This window comes from Monopterus albus, unplaced genomic scaffold (genome assembly GCF_001952655.1).
Source record: "Monopterus albus unplaced genomic scaffold, M_albus_1.0 scaffold2.1, whole genome shotgun sequence".
Lineage (NCBI taxonomy): Eukaryota > Metazoa > Chordata > Actinopteri > Synbranchiformes > Synbranchidae > Monopterus > Monopterus albus.
The window spans coordinates 2,475,392-2,497,542 of NW_018127882.1; the positions used below are offsets into that span (position 1 = coordinate 2,475,392).

A 22,151-nucleotide genomic window follows, 5' to 3' on the forward strand; every position below is an offset into this window, starting at 1 on the left:
CATTCAGTAATAAGTATACAAGAAAGATAATCATGCCAAAATGAATCATAGGCAGTTTGATTATGCATAATCATTTCTGGATTAAATTTTACTTACTTTACTTTTACTTAATTTAAAAACCCTTACTATGTATATACAGCAGGTTCAGGCACCATCTCTCAGGATTATCTACTGTCATTGTGGGAAATGTGGGAAGTCACTAAATGAAGGAGAGTAGAAATGACAAGTGATGGACAAAAAAAATACACAAAGACATTCCTGAACCATTCTGGGCTTTGCTGACTGGCCTGGTGACAGCACTGGATTATCTTTTGATGGTGATAGGTTTGTAACAGGAACAGCAAATTATACAAGGTGTAAAATCTGTGAACTTTGTTGTGTCATTTTTGCTCTGTTTCTTACTCTGCACTTTCAGGGATCACAAATCAATGTGTGTTTGCAGTACTCTGATGTCCCCGTTTGTACTGGTAAAGTTTTGGATTTTTGTATATTGGCTGGTACTGATTTTGTTAACTACCTTGTTGTCTTCTCACACGCTGCCGGAACTCTTTTCTGCCCTTCTCCATGGGCTTGTTTGAGATGCACCACTTCTCGCCTGGGAAAAGGGGGCGGTGACAAAAAAAACCGCAGTCAAGACGGACGGTAAGACCTTTCCAACAGCCTTTACAGCAGCATTTGAACTACATGGGAGCCAGGGGGTTGAGCTCTCTCAAAAGAGACCTGAGGTCCCAAGAGACCTGAGGAGACAAACTACCTGCAAAAAATCATGTTTGGGGAGGAGGGGGATCGAGGGTCCCAAATAATCAATCACAATCAATTTTGTTATATGAATTCTATATAAACAATAAGACAATAAACAATAAAACATTGACATCCCTCTCATCTTTATCTGTCCTTTACTTCCCCGCCCAGGGCACCGGAGTCGCTGTTTTACGGTTTACTTAAGATTAAGGTCTTTGCAGAACCTGTGGTTTTCAAAGAAAGTATGATTGTTTCACTTTGAACAAAACAGAGGCCTGAAGAAGCACAGGATATCACACACCTCTAAAGGGGATGGCATCATATGAGCCACCTAACGTGGATGAGGGGACTAGTGGTAGCAACTACCACAGAGCTACACTCATTATTGTTCTGCCATATTGGTTATGCTGGATTTATGGGAACTTGGAGATGACAGGGTACATACAAACAGCAGGTAAGGAGGAGCCATAGTGGCTCAGCAAAAAGGTCCCTTGATGGGTTAATACAACCGTGGTGGAAAGACCAGCACTCTGCAAGTGGAAGCTCACGAGAAACTAAAATGCATATATTCACATACAAAAGCTATGGTTTGTTTCTCACATTTTAATTTGTATTTTGCTGCTGTGTATTGTTGTCTGTCAGTAACCGCTTTGATTCTGACACCAAATGGTGCCAAAGTTAGACATTTTCAAAATCTTGACATGGTGGCTTCAAGTTTAGTCAGTGAACTCAGAGAACAATCAGATGTGTTTTTAAATATTCTGGCTCATGAAGGTTCAGAGCAACACTGTGGACCCAGCCTTCCTTTAATCCCAGATTATGCCATTTGGTTCATAACTAAGGCACTAAGATTCTGTCATTAGCAGCATAGACCTGAGGCGACATAATCAATATCATTTTATGAAATTATTCTCCACATAAACTGTTTGAGCATGTTCAGCAGTTACTGTGAGTCTTTATGCTTTTAATTCTTAGAGATACAGAAAAGCTCCAGAGGACAAACACTGAGCTTATTTATTTATTTCAGGCAAGGTCAGTTTATTTTTAGTTTCAGACTTAAGACATTTTGTCTTTGCTTTTTTTGAGACAAACTACCTGAAATGATGTTTTATTACAGTCATGAAAGCAACTGTTTTATTATTAATATTATTATGCACAGTGGCTTTCTCTTATTGTTTTCAATGCAAAAGTTATCTTGCAGCAACAATATTACAGTTTCAGTATTGCTGAAAGGGAAGGTATTTTACCCTGAACAGTACTAGACTTACTCGTTTTTCATCATTAAACGTGAGAGGAAACACAGAAAAAGACACAACATGACCAAGTGAAACACTTGTAACCAATATTGTAAGTTATTTTGTATAGTTTTGATAAGTTACAGGCAGAATATGAGCTGATATATTCAGATTAGACATTGTAACAGATCTGTGTAAACTGTTTCATATACTGTACATGAATCCCAACTTTACTATAGGACCAATCAGCATTGGCTTGATCATGCTTCGTATCATTAAAACTTCTGATATGCTGAAAAGAAGATGGTGAATCTTCCAACAATTAAAATCAGTAGATTCTTGTTTTTGTTTTGTTTTTGTTTCCAAACATCACTGCATGAGACAGACAAGACTTCATTCATGGTACAGTATCAACACATGTAGCCTACACCAAATGCATCACTATTGACTGAAAACACACACATGCACGCAGAGATCTTACTTGAACTTTGCAAAAGTGTTGGTCTTGAGGGAACAGGAAACGAATTTCCTCCTCCCCCTTCAATTGTAACCCCCCCCCTAACGTTCCTCCCTCCTTCCCCTCTCCTCCTCCTCCGCTTCCTCCTTCTCCTCCAGCACCACGCTATAGCAGAGAACTAGGCAGACCAACTTGCAGAGTGCAGCTCAGCCTCGACAGCGGCTCTTTCCCACTGGTGGTCTTCAGAGAGCATCGCACTCCCCATGTGCGCTGCTGTGCCCGCTGGATGTTGAAATCGCGCCGTGCGCCACGCCAGGAGCCACCATGTCCAATCCAACTCATGACCCGTTCTACTCGTCTCCGTTCGGACCCTTCTACAGGAGACACTCGCCCTACATGATCCAGCCTGGGTATCGGATCTACGAGATGAACAAGCGGCTGCAGGCGCGCACAGAGGTGAGCCGACCGGAGATAACCGCCGCTCGGTCCCGCTTAGGTCGCGGTAGCGGTCTGAGGGTAGCGGGGCTGCGGAGGTCCGGTGCAGGGAAGAGAGAGGAACGTGGGGACTGATCATAGACAGGGACCTGGGTCGGAATGTAGGTCCGTCAATCAGGAAATACGGATGTGATTCCAAAGTGCCAAACATTCCTGAGGTGAAAGTAAACAGGCTGCGGTGTGTAGACTGCGCCATCTAAAAAGCATCTCCTGAAGTGCTGTTTTAGTGATGAGTCTTAAAATGAACATTTTAACTGGGGGGGAAACACAAACAAAATAAATCAGGATTTTTGGAAGATATGCCTTCACGTGGCCAGTTAGCTGAGAATTCGTGACCTAAGTGCCTGATAGGAGTTGCGTGACCCAAATGAAGTATAAATATATATATATTACAAACATCTGAAGAATTTAAAAAAGATTTTTCAGACTCCACTAGTGATAAATTGATGAACACTTCTAAACGTGACATAATTATAAATAAAGTTGTAATATATCACCATAATGTGGATTTGGAAAACATAGCCTGAAAAAGGTCTGAAACACTGTTCAAGTTTAATCAGGCTGTAGACACTGAGGCAAAGTTTTCACATGCATTTCATTCGTTTGCATAAATTTACACATAGTCCAACAAAAATGTGGAGAGTTTATCCACTGGGAACTAGTGAAGAGTTTCTGGTTGAATCAGAAAATGTTCTACCCTGTGATCTATGGCTCATCACTCTGTGTGTGGATGAAGTTTTCTCAATGAACTGATTTCATATTAAGATGCTCATAATATAATTGCATGGGATGAATAATTTCATGTCAGTTTTCTGATGTTTCAACTATATGGGCGCTAAGCGAGCGCGGTGTACAGTGCCATTCAGACTGAACCTTTGCTGATCCCACTGAGAATTACAGCAGCAAGCATCTGTCTTCAGCATCTGTTCTGTGATCACAAATGCAGAAATCTGCAGATAAAAAGTTCATCCAACATGTCAAGCTCTCCTCACCATGCATCTTCACAGGGATGGAGAGATTCACACTAATGCATCTTTTATCAGCTTAACTCTTCCCATTTTTGAAGTGTTAGAGCTGCAAGGACTATTTTCATACTGGTTCATCTACCACATATGTTCTTGATTAAATGGTTAATTGTTTGATCTACAGAATATCAGCAAATAGCAAAAAAAAAAAAAAAGCTAGTTACATGTTCCTACAGCTCATGATGGTGGGCTCCTGATTTGTAGTGATAAAACTAGAAAGTCTTCAGATTTGGGAAGCTAGAACCAAAATGATTAATTGAGTATCAAAACAAATGACAATTAATTTTCTATTGATCGGCTAGTGTTTCTCAGCTGTAATAAATATCAAATGTTTTAATTAAGTAATGTGAATTCTGGTTGCTTATTGAAACTGTAATTTGATTCCCACCAAGGCATTAAAAGCTGAAGCTTTTTGGATAAATATACTCATTAAACGATTTAATGAGAAGTCTTTGGAGTCATTTTGAACATAATATTGTGAAGCCAGACTCCAGCTGAGTTACTGCAGCAGAATGATGCAGACTTTCCAAAAAAAAAAAAGGAGCTTGCAACTTTAAGCAGACCAAGGCAATGTTGCTGAGATGCAGCAGCTCAGTCTGATACATTATTCATATGGAGTGGTCCAAGCCCCAGTGGACCTCAACTCCCCTACCACGCATACCCACACACCAAGGGCAGTTACCATGCGCACACACACTACGTACATGTGCACACACGCACACACACACATAGAAATGACAGGACATATACAGATGTTAATGTACTACCAGTTGCAGTTCACATTCAACACGCATTCAGTTGATAATATGTACGAATAAGTTGCGTGATACGAGCGCACACATCAGTTTAAAACCATTACCTTCATCTCCTCAGAGTAAATGATATAATTGCATAATAATATAATTTGTTTTTTGTTCCTGTTGGTGTTCATGTCCTCATTGTCCTAGTCTTTTTCTTTTCGTCTTTATTGGCCAGGAATGTATAATGCTTTTCCTTAACAAAGTGGTTATTGTTTGATTAAAATGCAGGTGGTGAATATAATGAGGACAAAGTAGCATCTTATAGTGAGAAATAAATGGCTTGAGTTTAGAAATTTGTTTGCATCCAGATGTGCCATACAGCTCAGCCCAGGCTTTTAACATAATTATATAGTAATTATCCTCGTGAATGCCAAACTGCACCCATCAGTTTATATAAACCTAAATATTGTGAGGCAAAGATAAAAAGACGTGAATAGAAATCTCCCTTTGCAGAGCTTGTCAGCTTGTCTCTTTAGCCTTAACTAAGACAAGAAAGGAAAATAGTCCAAATATACTTCATGAAACTGCCTGATACTTCCTGTAAAGTGAGGTTAGCTGATGATCCCTTAATGATGATGTGTGTCTGAAGGCTCATTTTACTGCTACTTTTACTACTGAGCCACTGCTCAGTCCATCTCCTATAAGATGACTTTAAAAGTCAGCTCACATTTAGAAAAAGGCTCATGTCAGTAGCAGTGCAGGGTCAGCATGGTGTTGCTCCAGAACAGAAAGTTTGGGATGTTTCTTGCACAAAGAAAATCTGGATTGCATTAGGAGAAAATAGCTGAATTGTCCTGCTGGATAGTTTCTTGAATATTTCATCAAGGTTTTGCTGCTAACACTGTTCCAGATCCACATCCTTCTTCTTCTTCCACATGCCAACTACTTTATGTCTAAAAAGAATTACAATAATTTTCCCAATTTCCTCCCTTTTTTTTCCTGAACTCATTAAAACCTGATGCAGAAATGAATGTAAAACACTGTTATTAGACCAAATACAAAAGTATATCATGTTCTGTATGTCCTATGGGCTATGCTCATAATAAAATTACTAATTAACCACATTTTACAGCTAAGGTCTCTGAAATCCTGAACAGAAGTGATGCAGCATTTTCTCTAACATGTCGTCAGTTCATGTTTATAAGCAGTTCTCATAAAAACAGGAAAAGCCATCCAGTGTCCCAGTGCTAAAACAATGTTAAGTATGTTTTTGGAGCTGTTAAAGAGGCTCAGGGGTCTCCAGAACTGAAATATTGTTATTGTCTTTTCCAAAAATGACTTAAAAATATAGCAGAATACAAAACGTAGAATAAACACATCCAAAGAACATACACTAGTGAGTTCTTCTGTTGTGTTTTTGTGTGAAGAGATGAATTTAAGTCATTATCTGGCTGCATTTGTTGCTACGTTTTGTTGATCCAGCCAACAAGATTTCAAGCTTGCAAACAGCAGTCTTGTCAGAATTATGACCCGAGTGAAGAAAGGGGACTGCCATTGTTAAGGATAAGAATAGATTGGATCATACTTACTGTAACATTGTGCTCAGGCTGTCAGTGCAAAAATGACTCACTATAGTTTGCGTTCCCATCATTCCCATCGTTCCCATCGTTCCCATCGTTCGACAGGGGAAGTGACTAAGCCTCAGTATGTCACCTCCTTTTAGAAAAGTGAAGTCAGTCCTCTGCTACAAACTCTTCCATTTGTCTTATTTATAAGTGGATGTTTGAATTTGCTTAGCTGGTGGTGCAACTGGACTCAAGGAATTGATACTTGGAGGAGATTGGCCTAACCAGAGAGGAAGACATACCGTATAGCTTTTATGAGAATAAGAGACATGCGCAAGCACAGTGCAGCTAATCCTCTGGGAATGAAATAAGAAGTTGTTGGAATTAGAAACATTTTAGTCTGTCTTTGTTGTTTTGATTAAATATCATACACAAAATACTGTTATATGGATTGGAACGTTAAGTTGGCAGTGTTTGAAGCATTTCTGAGTCATTTTAAAAGCCAGAGCAATGAACTTTACCAGGAAAAATCCACCTTCAGATGCTTCTGTGCCATTAAAGACAGTAAATATCGGTGATGGTCAGAACCTTAGAGAGCTTGTTTTATTATGTTTTGCAGTTTGGGGTGTACACATGGTCTCAATTATCATGTCTGTTTCTATCAATCTACAAAAAATGTGAATGGTACTTTGACCTCTGAGATGTAGGTGTAGTAGTGTAGTGTCTGTTTTCATTACTGGCTTCTTTGTTTAAAATAAAATATCAGAAAACAGTGAAAACTGTCCATGCCTATGTCAAGGTGACATCTGCAAATGCCTTATTTTATCTGACCAACTCTTCAAATCCCAAAGGTATTCACTGTATGATGGTATAAAACAAACACAGCGGTGTGTCCTCACATAACAGAGAATGGTTGAAGATTTTGCTTTAAACTCAATGATCAAAATAGTTGCTGAATCATTGTCTGAAGATTGACAGATCGATTAATCAACTTATGATATTAAAGTTGTAAATAGTGATTTGCTTGATTCATGAACAATCTGCAGGTGATTTTCTCCATGAATCAGTTAATCTATTAAATGCCAAAAAAAAACTGAGCGGTCAGAAATTTGTCACAACACAGAAAGTGGTCACGATTTCCTAAAGCCCAAGGTGACACAATTTCAGTGATTTAAAACAGAGAAAAGCACCAAATCCTCACAGTGGAGAGACTGCGACTAGAGAATCGTTGGAGTTTCTGTTTAACACAAGACAAGCAGTGAATAAATTATTAAAGTATTTCCTGATTTACTTTTTGATTAAAGCCTTATTATTAGAATCATTGCAATTTTTGCATTTACAATTTCCTACAGCCCAAGTTTCCATCTTTAAATAGCTTGTTTTGTCTAAACAAGAGTCTTGAACCCAAACCCAAAATTGAGTTTAGTTTACTATTACTTCAAATAAGATGAAGAAAAGCAACAATATCCTCACAAATGAGTGTAGTGGATTGTAGTGTAGATGTAGTGGATACTTGGAGTTTATGCTTAAAAATAGCCAATTTATTTTCTGAATATTGGCTGATAGATTAACTGCCTGATCCTTTCAGCTGTACTGTAGCGATGATGAGATTAACTAACAATTATTTCATTATCGGTGAAAATGCCAACTATTTTCTCAATTAAAGTTTTTGGTTTTTAAAATGTCAGAACATTCTTACAGGTTGCAGTTTTTAACAATTACAAGTTCCTAGTGCCCAAGGAGACATGTTTAAACCAGCACTAAAAACCCAATGATATTTGCTTTACTCTCACATAAAATGAAGAAAAGCAGCAAATCCACATAATTGAGAAACTGGAAAATGAGTTAAAGTGGATTATGGATTAAATCAAAATAATTCCTGATTCATTTTCTGAATATCAGCTAATCAATTAAACAAACATTAATGGAAAATGATGTTTTTTTTCCCCCTTTGAGAAACTGAATTGTGATTTGACACATTCATATGATTTCTTTCAAATTTCCTGGCAGATGTAAATATTGTGACTTGAATTCATGCTGCCTGCATTATAAATTAAGTGTAACCTTTTCACCCGCCTCAGAAATACATATGGAAATAAGGAAGAACAGAGCCTAATAATGATACAGCAAGTTCTGTGTTTGTCTGGGATCAGCTTTTACCTTTGAACTGATAACTGTGCTGTAGCTTTAACAGTTCTGGTCCTGTGATGACTCGGGGTCTGTATCTGTCCCTACCTTATTACCTGCTCCATTCATACTTATTACCTGCCTGGTTGTATTTCTGCACCAGGCTGACTGCTATCCCATTACCTTCATTTTACACAATGTGAACCCGCTGCGACCTGGCAATCTAAACAGACTGATGTGGATTTGATGCAATGCATATGTTGTGAGCGCATTGTTTCTGTGCTGTCGCTCGGGGGGCAGTGGCCTCGCTGTACGGAAGCAGCTGCAATGATTTGTGGAGGAATTTGACACTTAAGCATATGCAAATGAGTTGGCGGATTAACATTCAGAGGAGGAGCTTGGTCGACCTCAGCCGGTGTAAGGCCATTAGCATAGAGAACATTAATATTCAGCGGCAGAGAGCGGGGACACAGAATAACACTGTAAGTAAAACTACAACACAGAGGGTGAAACAGAAGGAAAACAAAAGCATTTTAATGGAGGCTCCATAATAATACCCACAGGGCTGCATTCAGAAACCTCTCTCCTGGTACTGACAGTGGGTCTAATGGTCACACTCTTCCTCAGCAGATAGACATGCATTCAGCAACAGTGATTGACAGGCCATTCATTGGATTCTTGTGTCTACTGCGCGTAGTTAGTCTCGTTCTCATTATTCAAATGGGCCCACAGACCTGACTCATTGGCTGAACTGTGGAACTGGAGGAACTGGAGTGTTCATTATGGCGAAATCCCTTGTTCCTGTCAGGGGCAAAGTGGATCTGTTCCCATCAGCGTGATGTGTCAGATTGACATGATTAGGCTTATGATGTAGAGGTCAAGTTGGCACTGAGCTGTGAAGGTTCACAGAGCGGGATTAAAGATGAGACGCCAGGAATACACCGTGAGATTTACTCTCATAAAATAAAAACCAAACCTTCTGCCGAACTGAGAAACATTTCAGGTGTGTGAGTCGTTGGTAGCAGGGACACTTTTGCAGTGTACGTGTGTGAAACTGCCTGACAGTAATTACCAGATAGGTGTTGAACATCACGGTACCCTTATCAGAACCATTACGGTTGGATTTATCAGAGGAAACAAGCCGCTGTCAGTATCACTGCAAAGGCTTTGAATGTGTCACAATGAGTTTCACTTTTTTAATGAAGTAAGCTGAATGAAAAACTTTGAAATGAATAATTAGAATTATGTTAAACATATTGTAGGTGCCGTAAAACCGTTTCTTTCCAGTGATGCTGTAAGTCTTCACAGCTAATTTAGCTAACACAAAAGTATTGATTAGAAGGTGTTGATTTTATTACTGTCCATTAAATGATCAGATACATTTGATCATTTTCAGTCAGAGAAACACTGGTTTCACTACTGCACATTTATGCTTCATCCTACACAATAAAACAAAACAATGGAGAATTCACTTTGAATAAATATTTACATGGCTGAGGACTGAGTAAACAGCATATGTGTTGTTGTTATGATTCACAGACTTACTAATAGTGAACAGACATCTGCTTTTGTGGGCTAGTAAAGCGTTGCTCAGAGCTCTTACATTAAAAACAAAAACATTTTATATTTTCATAATGCTTCCAGTCACTAAATGGACTGAATCACATTAGCTTCTGCTTCCTTTAGTCAACAGCCTGCCGACATCCCCCATCGCCGAATTAAAGAATAATATTGCTAAAAGGTGAACAGAAGAAGAACCTTATTCTGTGGTCACAGCTAAACACCTTGTATCTGTGTTTCCTTTTATTTATTAAAAAGCTGCTGTTTGGTGTAAAACTGTGGTACAGAGACACAAATGACAAAATATACATGAAATTTTGTTTACTAACTTGAATTCAGTTTAGTCCTGTGCGTATTCTGTGCAGGTTAACATGTCAGTGAAAACACTGCCTGTCTTACTCCAAGCCGTTGATGACATGCATATGAAAGACACACTGCCCCGACAACACACAAACTAACATCTTCCAAGAGGACATTGGTTTGTTTGTGTTGTACCGACTAATCTAAATAACAGTCGTTTAAAATGTCTGTAATTGATAGTTTAATAATAATAATTTATCCAAAGACATTCAATGTAAAAACAAGGTAACAATATGAAAGAGGTCACTCGTAGTGTTAAACTCACCTCGACCTGTAGCTCCCCTTGACTTAATGGAGCTTCATATTGAGTTTCATATGTTTGTTAAGTTCCCCAGACTACAACTTTACTGTTTTGGTTCACTCTCATTGCTGTCACGGCTTTCAGCCGCAGCAGGCAGCAGTTTCAAAGATTAAGCTGTAAAAGCATTCTCTATTTGCTCAACACCAAACAACACACAACATTAGTGCCAATCAGGTGAAGTATAGTGGAGGATTTAGTAGCTAAGCATCCAGATATTCCCTCTAGGAGTTGGTAGAGACCAAAAACTGAACTAAAAGAGAGTGGCATTCATGATGTAGCCAGAGACAGGCCTTCAAATCATAATGAAGTTTGATACCACCAGTGTTCACAGCTTGTTTTCTGCAGCTCTCAGGTGGCCATTAATAACTAAAAAGACCATAAATGCTACACTTATAATTAAACAAAACCCTTAAATATCATTCAAGCATTTCTGTGGGCACAAGACTTTATACATGGTTCACTAAAACACTAAGTAAACTAAAAACACAGGGCAATCTCTAAAATAGTTTCCTTCCAGTGTCAAAGCAGAGTTACACATGTACGTAGGTTATCATTTCAGACTCAATATAAACTGCCGTAACTCCAGCATCCTCTCCTTTTACAAGGCTACATCCATCATACTGTATATCACATACTGTATGTTCTGAGATTCTTAATTTAATTTAAGGTGCTTCTTGTCTTATATTGCTTTCCATTTCAAAATGAATGGACCAATCACATAGTGTATTATACCGGGTTTACTATGCTTTTTAATACAACATGTAAGTATTTTATATACATAATAATTATAGAACGGCAACTTGAAACATCTTTTGTATTGTGGAGATATCATAATCACATCCTTACAGGTTTGGATAGGATCTCTTCCAGTGTGAATAGCTTATATTATACAATAGTCCCATTTCACTGTGTTGGTCCAGTAATATCACTGTGTACGTGGGATGCTCTGAGAGGATGTTCCCAGAAAACCATGTGAAAAAAAAAGACCTTTGGTCAAACAAAGAGCGTCAGTTATATCCAGCAGGATGCTCGGACAATAGACCCACCTTTTTCCTGGCTCTTTCCCATGGTTCCTTCCAGGCTGCACTGTCGTTCAGATAACAGAGAAGACAGACGGGACTGTGGCCCGTCTATGTCCTGTTGTTCTCTCTCCCCAGTGTGGCAACAGAGTCAGTCCCAAAACAGCGAGGTCACAGGTTGGATCTTTGGATCCCAGCAGCCTTGTGTCCTGTTGAAGTATCTTTAAGTGAGACACTGAACTCTGCCTTGATTTTTTACTCTGTTTAAAGCTAGACTCAGATATAAAATACATACAGTAAAAGTGCACGTTAAAACAGCAACTAGGTTCTTAAATTTTACTGCAGCAGTTTTGTTGTGGAACACTTTATTGTTGTTTTCTACTTCCAAGACCATTTCTAGGACATTTTTGAATGAGTGTCTGCTTCAGGGCCATTTAGGTAATGAGAATAAATTAAGCTGATGTCAGTCATCATTTGTGATTTTTGTGACATCTTTTCAGCAAATGTTCACAGTCATTCCAGCAGCTCTGTCACAGAGGTGCCACAAATGCTGCTGTCAGCATGCTAACATGTCACAGTGGCAATGCTGATGTTTACCAGGTATACTGTTTATCCTGCTTGCAATCCTGGTTGAGCTCATTTGAGGCAAACACAAAGTACAGCTGTAGGTGATGGGAATGCCATTAGATTTGTAATGGTTATAAACCAAAGCATTGAATACTTTTTGACCTGATGATAGAGAGAATGTTCAGGAATCTCCTAATTTATTATAATTCATCCTGATGAAGATGTGAATGCCTGTACCAGATTTCATGGCAGTTCATAAAATCATTCTTGAGCTATTTTGCACAAAACTTTATGGTGACACTAGAAAATTCATTCTCTGTGGAACATGAATGTCTTCATAAAATTTCATGGTAGCGCATTAAATATTTGTTGGGATTCAGTCTGGACCCAAGTGTCGGACTGGCCGACAGATCATTACCATCCTCTGAGCCTAAACGCTGGCTAAAAACACACTGGGAAAAGCATAATGACAAATACTGAAAAACCGTCTGGATCATTTTTTAAATAACAAAATCATACTTATAGTTAGATTTGCACCTGCTCCGTGTTCATTCTCCATCGTCCAAATTGACCATAATCATTCTACACTTTTGCTTTGCACTCTCTATGCCGTCCTCTACTTTGTTTTAACTAGAAGGGGGTGGACTTAAGTTCTATACAGACATAAAATTATCTGATAGAAATTTAAAACTGGCTTTTTGATGCCATTTAGTTAATCAAACGCTGTATACTTAACTGAAAAATATTCAGGCTGGCAATATTTTCATCAGTGAGCAGACAGGGACACTGTACTGCAGGTTAGTCACACAGGAGCAGCTTCACCTCTGGTTTCTGGGTATTTCGTCATTTTGCTGATCATCTGTTTGACTCTGATGTAGTTGACTGTTTTTCCTGTGGGATGAGCTTTACCATTCTGAATAAGTAGGTAATGGAATACAGAATATTGTTATTGCCTGGATTGTTTTTCTTTACTGTACTTTTCATGTAAATTTAGCCTGAAAACATTTTCAGTCAAGCTCTTCTTTAGTATACATTATGTCTCATCTTACTGAAGTGTCATGCCCAACAGCATTTTGACAACTCTGGTGGCTGATCCTGACCTTTCGTCTCCCAAGAGAGGATTTAATTTTTATATCAAGAGATTCATCAACATCGTTCTTGTAATGGCACCTAGAAAATGTTGGTTTACAGTGAATGGTTCAGATTCATAGAACATCAGACTTATTTCTAATCCAAAGGAATCACATTCACTGTCACTTTTATATTATATATCACATGAACTCAGGCTGATAAATAAAATATTTTCCTCTGCTAGTTGATATCATGTTCATTTTTTACAATGCCCAGGCTTTAGCACAGTAAGAGAAAGCTACTTCTGGACAGCATGAGGCAGCACTGCAGCAAGGCAGACATGCCAACCTTTAAATGATTTAAGTGGAATTGATCTCATATATTATTAACAAAGATATGTAAGAATGATTAAATAATTCTAGTCTATAATGTTTTTGAAAATTGTCCTATTTGCAAATATTTTAACAATTAAAATGCTGTGAGATGTGATTTTATTTCCTACACCATATCCTGTAAGCCTGAAACATTGTAAACATAGTGGGGTGGCTGTGGCTCATGAGGTAGGGCAGTTGTCTCCTGACCAGCAAGTTGGTGGTTTGACTCCTGGTCTCCCCTGCATACCTAAGTGTCCCTGCTGATGATATGAATGTGTACGTAGCTTGGAACATACATTTTATGTTTAAAATAAAGTGCTGATGCTTTTAGGACGGTTAAGATGCAGAGACAGCACAGTAACTGTGCACCTTTATTATAACTTGGGGTGGCTGTGGCTCATGAGGTAGGGCAGTCGTCTCCTGACCAGCAAGTTGGTGGTTCGACTCCCGGTCTCCCCGCATGCCTAAGTGTCCCTGAGCAAGACACTGAACCCCGAATTGCTCCTGGTGGCTTGACTAGCGCCGGTGCATGGCAGCTTGTCGTCATCTGTGTGTGAATGGGTGAATGGTGTATCATCTCTGTAAAGCGCTTTGGCCAGTGCAACACACTGTGAGAAAGCGCTATATAAAATACAGTCCATTTACCATAGTATGTAATGATATACTATGTAACAACCCCATATTTATTTTGCAGTCAACAAAAAATAAAATAAAATAGAAATACTGTGAAACCATTATAATGCACAAAAGGCCTCTGACCTATACCCTTCTTTCCTCCTATGGGTCGCTGGAGGAATTGCAATAATCCCGCCAAAAACAATGACACCGTACGTTGTACCACCAAGGTTTATACACCTTTGTTGTCACAGAAACAGCCATAAACACAATGATTAGCTACCAGCAAGCTACTGGACCTCTGTCATAAATATGACACAACGATTATGAAACCATCATGGTTTCATTATGTTTTGCCACACAAAATACTTGGTTATGATTAGGCACCAAAACAACTTGGTTAAGTTAAGGAACAAAAAAAAAACTAGTGGTTAGGTTTAAATGATTTGGGTATGTTTAGGGACAATTTTGCCAAACATGTAACATTTTGATGTAATAACCTGCTGGCAAAAATGAAGTACACTGTGGTATTTTACAGAGAGACAGTCTCACAGTGCACTACAGGGTTAGCAGAGCCAAAAATATAACTTAATACATAACTGAATATTAAAAATAGAAATTAAGAAATGTAACTTTATTTTCTTTATCTATATACAGTAAACAAAGTAAATTTAAAACTATTTCCTATTTTTTATTTTTCTGTTGATCAAGAAATTGTCTATAAAGTCACAATATTCAGCAAAACATATTTTTTAAAATATTGTGAGCACTGAAAAAACCCTGGGTTTTGAATATTTGATGTCTTAGTGACAGGATTTCACATTAACTAGCGGTATATTCTTAAACACCCTCCTTCATGTGTCAGTGTGGTCCCATTCATCAGCGTAACAAGCAACAGGTGAGGATGCACTAACAGCAGCATCACAGCCAAGCACGTTCACTTGAACTGAGCATTATCAGTGGATTTGGTGAAATCCAGTATTGACTGAGCTTCTTGTTAGACTGTAGGAGGAAGTGTGCCATGTGTTGATTGTTTATTGGTGTAATTAGCTCCACAGTGTGGAGTACAGGCCATGTTGTTAGAACAGTGTTAGTGTGTCCAAGTCACAACCTGAATCCTCACTTTCTTTTCATCGTCCTTTCTCATAGGCACAGTAAATGACTTTTTCCTCTTTGTCATTTGCACATTTTATTGTTTTAGTATTTTCATCCTTGTTGATATTTGTCACTTAACATGTTACACTAGTGTATTTTTGTGTCTCTGGCTTATTTCTGTTCGTCTCCATTCAGCTATTTAAGAAGCCACATTGCATTTAGGTTTTTTGATTTTTATTAATGTTCATGTAAAACTTAAAAACCTAACGTAGTTGTGTGGCTACAACAAGTGATTGTGCAATATTGTTATGCAGCATCTTCCAGTAGCCCGTTTTGGGTGACCCATGGCCTGAAACCCACACAATATTCAACTTGTATGATATAAAACAGAGAACAGCAGCAAACACTCTAAAATTATGGGTTGGGATGGCAAATAAATTTGTTTGCAAGAGGATAAACAAGTTCTATTGAAACAACAACGTTTTTCTGCTCCATTAAATTATGTTTACTTATTTATTGTTTTATGAAAAGGTAAAATTTCACTCTTTGCTTGCTTGAAGTGCTCACAGCTCTTAGAAATATCACCTTTAAAATGGTCACAAGCAAAAGAAGTTGTGAACCAGTTTTCTAATATATGAAGCATTTTTGCTTGACAAATAATTTAAATTATTATGATTGATCACCAGTGTTGTTGTTTAATTTTCTGTTGATTGACTGATAATCATTTCACCTTGAACTATGGCTGATTTCTGTTGAAATTCATGACTAGGAACTTAGCTGAACGCGTCATCGAGTCCCACTTGTCAGTATTTTTCTTGACACAGTGATATTATTGCTGTTGTGGCCACTTCTCGCATGTTTAGTGTATGAATCTTGGCCCTAGATATAGAGTATTCTGTCTCTAACTGCTGGTTGTAACTTAAAAAAAGAGAGAGAATATGGCAACTATGTCTATGTTGGCAGATATGCAATTAAACGTGGGAACCGTTTCACTGACTTTATTTATAGGGAGAAAGTTCATTCATGGTGAATGTGCAGAGGCTGTTCAAGGGCAGTGGCTGTTTTTTCCCCCCACTGCATTCATTTTTCTTCATTTGCATAATGCTTAGCTGGTGGCTGTGCGGTGGCCAAATGTAGCAACATGTTATGTTTGCATTATACTGTATGAAAACACTTAAGACCCAGGAGATAAACCTGTGTTGGTATCAAATATTAGGGTGTCATGATTATAATGGTGTTGTCTGTGTAGTGCTTTTATATTCCTCAGTAGATACAGTACCTGTGTGGTGACTTTTTTACTCTAGGGCCCACATGTCTGGGGATTTACATTGCACAGGAGTCATACTATATTAATGAAAAGCCATGAAATTCCCAGCTAAGTCAGTCAGACTTATATTCTGTTCTTTTGGGCTGTAACAGTTGTTTTCATTATCACTTCATCAAGCAATTGTGTTTTTTTTTCTTTATAAGAAACACACTTTTAGTTTGATGATGACAAAAAAAGCTCCTAGTCTTTTTCTTTTCACCCCAATGGTCCAAAGGTCTGAGATATTTTATATACAATGAGCAGCAAAAGTAGAAAATTCTTGGAAAGCTGAATCCAGAAAATGCTTCCATTTGGTAAATAACTTAAAATTTTCAGTTACCAATAATATTTTCCAATTAATTACCTGTTGATTAACTCAGTTGTCCAATCAGCTAATTGTCCAAGTAATCATTATATGCTCTACTGAAATTAAATGCTAAGGTTTTCATAAGCACACGCCTGTTAGAAGTTTGCTCCATTAAGCCACAGTACCAGCTATAACAGAGGCTCCTTCCTCCATCTTGTGGCCGTTCTCTTGTAGAGGGATTCTGTCAATGCAGCACAAATTTATTGAATTAAATACCAAAACGTTTTTGGTGTGTTTTAAAGTGTATTACAATTTGCTTTTAGTTTTTACTTGTGAATGTGACAATGTGAAGCAGATCATGGACATTTCAGCAATAAAAGAGAGTGTGTCAAGGTTCTGCCTCAAAACACGATATTCACAACTGTCCACATAGAGTGGGACTTTCTAGTGATATTACTAAACTTTTGATTGAAATGTTTTATCCATCAGTGGCCTTCAGCATGCAGTCAAACAAAAGCTATCATTCTAAAGATCTAGAGTCTTTGTGTCTGTTATGCTCCCCGATAACCTGAAGTAGTTTGAATCATTGACACCAGTAAAACTTCCTTGGCCCACCAGTCAGGCAGGCTACATGCTATTCAGGAGCTCAAAGGGGTTTCAGACAGTGGTGATTCTCCAAGGTCAGACCTCAGACACGCCTACACTGTTGGAGGCTTTTCTGCCACAAGAGGCTGGAAGCAAAGATGAAAAAATACAGACTAACAAAAGCTCGCTGGGAAAACGGTTCATGGTGAACATAGACACATTAGTGGTTTATGCCCTCTTAGGCTGTGGTCTTCTTTTATGGTTGTGTGGACTGATAACATACAATTTCTGAATGGTAAAGGAAGCTAGATGGATTGTTCATATAGCAAGAGTTTATCCATGCTATATATTTGTGTATACATTCAGTTCCCAAGTGTCATTGTTGTGTATTTATACACATTAAAGATTTCTCTATGTGTTTTTTGCTGCCACATTGTGTCATCTGCCAGCCCATCCTGTATGGATGATTCTATATGTGAGGACTTAACCCTCAGTTCTGTTGCTATTTACTGAAGATCCTCCCTATGCTGTCCCTCCTATCCTCTGGATTTCCTGTAAATCCCCTGGGACTGGCCAGCGACTGTGATTTGTGGTTGGCTAGTGGGTAATTGACACATTGATAAATCTCCCTCACATGGGGTGCGATCTGTTTGAATCAATAGAGCCTTATCGTCTGACGGCCGTCATGGCTGCTACCATGTCGGTTCACCTCAGGTCTCTTGGAGTTGGCCTGATTTGTAGCATTTGACAACAAACATCGTCACGCCACGTGGTTTGTCACAGAGTCCATGGGCATAAATGAAGGCAGGACATTGTCTGTCAGAGAGCAGTGGCAGAGGAGATGGGAGAGAGACAGAGAGAGAGGGGGGTGGATATAAAGAGTGACAGCCGGAGATAAACAAAAAAGGCTGATACAGTAGGATACTGGCGGATGGAACAGTACAGGCTTCTTTTTTCATAGTAAATGTCATTTACAATCATTTAACCCACTACCAATGACAGAATAAAAGTACGGCTCCTAACATTTCCTGTTGTAGTCGAGGGATTGAAATCGAAGACAACATCCACATCACCATGAGCCTCCTTTGTGGCTTGTTCAGCTCTAGCCATAAGATTCATATGGCTTGTGTTTACTGGCCAGGCTTTAGCTGTTCTCTGGCCCATCTGGCTCAGATCCAGCTTCTTTTCTCTCGAGATCTGTGCCAAGACTGTCCAGTCCACCGCTCAGCCAGTCACGTTTCACAACTTGGCACGATGCTATCCGAAAGCTGCCCAAAACCTCCAGTTTGGAGGATTAATGATTACTGATTGTCAAAAGAACTCTCCCTGGATATAATGGAAAGGTTCTGAGCAACATTTAGCTTTATTAGCCAATGCATAGTTAATTTATAGTGTTTTGGAAAAGAGCAATGAAACTGCCAAGTGCCATTTGTAAATGCTGCAATGAAATGCTGTTCATGTCGCATGAAATGTGCTTGTTAGATTCAGATTTCTCTGTTGTCTGGGTGGGTGGCTTTTCAAATGAAACACAAGCTAAACCGTATCATCTATGGCTGAACCCTGCTGGACAGAACAGAGCTAATGGAGACAAGACAACAGACACACAAATCTCTGCTCTTTGTGAAATACATATAACCAAAGCAAAATATCAGTAGACTGCCTAAATGAAGTCTATATTGAGTTAGATCAGAAAATATTATTTTGTTAAAAGGTTCCATTTCAGGAAAACACTTGAAAATCAGATGGGAAGGGTATACAGTTCTCCCTCAGTGAGACTAATTAAATAGTTAGCTAGCTCTCCTCTCACAACTCCTTCAAGGAACAGACCTTTGTGACTGGCAGGACTGAATAAAGGAAGGGTGAAACAGTAACAAAAGATACACAATAATTATGCATAAAATACTTAGCAACACTTTTTTGTGGGTAAAGATAGTAAATGGTTTATTTTCAGTGCAAATACATCAGATGATAGCTGTGTTAGCTGTCTGAGTGATATGTCTTATTGATTACAGACAACCTAATTAAAGCTTTCATTTCAAAATGGTATCCCGTCGTTATGTTAAAGTTACATGCCAAAAGGCACAGAGAGAAAAAAACAGGAATAGTGATAGTAAAAATGAGTCTAACAAAGATACAGTAGTGGAAAGCAGAGGTGAAGTTAGTTTGAGTGAAACACTGTTTAAATCAGGTTAACTAACCCTTTTCTATAAAACTGAATAAGGGGGATTTTAAAAAGACAATGTTCTGTAAAACAGAGAAGTGGGAGCTTAAGGAAAACACTTTTCATTAAAACAGCAAGAGGAAGCTTAATGAATAACAGAGTCTATAAAACAGAGTGATGGGAACCCTCAGGATGACAGCACTCGAAAAATTTATCTCTAGCACTAAATCCAGGCAGTTGCTGTCAAAATGGAATCACACTTTTTCATGAAATCCTTCAACCTGTTTTAGCAGCGGGGAAAGTTCAACAGAGTCATTCAGATAAAATACTGTTTTGTGTTTGGCACCAAAACAACACGAAGTTACTGAAATTAAAGGATAAGGCTGGTGATATTCTGTATTTTGTTACTGGCAGGAAATCTCATAAAACGACAAACAGCAAAAAAAAAAAAAAAAAAGAGCCTATACAAATTAGTTGTCTACAGTCAAAGCCTGGTATAGCTAATTCTTCTGTGAATTATATACTTTTTGCCCACTGGCCACAGATAAAAAAACAAAAACAAAAACAAACAATGCTGGATTAACACAAGGAAAAGAGGGCAACTGGAAAAGGGACCCTAAGCTCCAGGGGCTTCAAAATATCATTTAGGTCTACAATATGTTCAGTAATCATAAATTTGTTAGAAATTTGCTTTAACCCTTTTGTTGTTAGCCCAGCTCCTATGTTGTCAAAGTAGGTCCGTAATTAGCCCAGGTTATACGAAGCATTTTTCAAACTGCAAGAAGGCTAGTCATTTCAAACATCCAACCGTGGAGGAGCTAAAGGACTGAAACATTGGCTGCCAGACTGAAGAAAAAGAGAAAGTGGGGAAAAAGAAAGAGCAAAAACAAGGGTTAACATGAGTTTGGCTTTATGATATATAAAGGGTTAAAGTTGCCAAAGAACTCAGATTTGGTGGAAATGTGGCATTCCTCCTTCTGGATGCGTTAGCATCTAAAGCTAATGTATTTCTTTTGGTAACATTAGTGACCTAGTATGGGCCTGATTTTACCTTTGTGTTGAAGTATATGATTTTGAGCTTTGTGCCACATCAGCAGTAACCAGAGCGTTTTATGGGATTGGTTACTCAGTCAGCTAACGCTACCTTCCAAATGGAGGCTGCATTTTGTACAGTTTGTTGCATCTAGGTTAACGTCATGGCTAGCAAACAGGATGTGGCGGGAGGGGCTAAGAGTCGTTAGTAGCGGCTTATAGTGTCAGTTTGTTGTGTCTCACTAGACCTCCTAGGCTGTAAAGAAATTTGGTAAAGTAGCTTTAAACACATGAGATGTGTTTTCATCACCCAGTAAACAATACAGCAAAAAAAAGTGATGGTTGAACTTAATTGCTGACCTTGTTATAGTGTATATTTGTCACAAGAGCTATTTTGATCTCTTGAGTTTTTATTTCATTAACCATGTAGAGCACAATTCACAGTTGCACAGTAAGATTATTAAGAGCTGTTCTCTCTCTCTCTCTGTGTGTGTGTGTGTGTGTAACATCTTGTTCACCTGTTGCTTGACTGTCAATCCCAGGAGCTCAGACCCTCTCATGGTACTGGATTATGAGTTGAACTCAGTCTGAATGCTGAGTAGCACTAAAGTCAGTCTCTTTCTCTCACTGTCTGATTTGCCCTTGTGCGTCAGTCTTAACCTATACGTCTTTATGAGATACATGTATTATATGTAACAGACACCGCACACACATGCTGGCTGTTCTCACACTATGACACAGTCAGTTACACCGACACACTTACACAGACACACAGACAGCAGCTTGTGCAGTGTGTCCTCAGTGGACAGATGGTCAGTGGTGTGGGTTTCTGTTTCAAATAAAGACTTTCATTCAAAGATTGTTGTGTTTCAGTGCTACAGTACCTATGTTGGCAGCCCATTCTCACCATGTCTAGCAGTAACATCATATTAAACACAGACAGACACACACACGCACACACACAGTTAAAGCTACTCTACCTAAGTTGTTTTCAGCCAGTGTGGACATTTCTGTAAGGATCTGTAGCATTCTAAAAACAAGATATAATCGCAGTTTAAGCATTTTTTGGCTCTGAAAATTGTGTTATGTTAAATTTTAAGAGCGATTTGAAAGTGATTAATCATTCAGCCCTAGTTCATGCTCACTAGCAATCAGATCCAAAACCTTTTATTTTTAAAATCTGAATCCTTTCCTGAATGTCCTTATTGGTTCTGATTACCTTGAATCCCATTTTTTAGCTTGTGGGGATCTGTCTCGTTGAATATTTACTGATTTGTGCAACAAAACATATCAATTGATACTTCTAATTACTTTAATAATACAATTGGCAGACCCAAACGTATTGTGAGGGTCTGTTGGGAACGTTTAGCAGAATCCCCTGTCAGAAAGATCTTCAACTCCCGCCTCCGGCAG

The 22,151-nt window shown here is 38.6% G+C and overlaps 1 protein-coding gene across 5 annotated transcripts in view; it reads left to right on the forward strand.

Moving 5' to 3' along the window:
- Nucleotides 1-222: 222 nt before the first annotated feature.
- ldb2a (LIM domain binding 2a) overlaps nt 223-22,151 on the forward strand; it is a 93,693-nt gene continuing 71,764 nt past the window's right edge. For 2 of the 5 annotated variants that reach the window (XM_020593533.1, XM_020593548.1), the window contains exons 1-2: nt 223-642; nt 2,592-2,889. In XM_020593533.1, coding sequence (XP_020449189.1) covers nt 2,758-2,889 — 132 coding nt within the window. In that variant the 5' untranslated portion in view covers nt 223-642; nt 2,592-2,757. The remainder of the gene's footprint in view (nt 643-2,591; nt 2,890-22,151) is intronic. The other 3 variants (XM_020593513.1, XM_020593540.1, XM_020593523.1) reach the window with 2 other exon arrangements.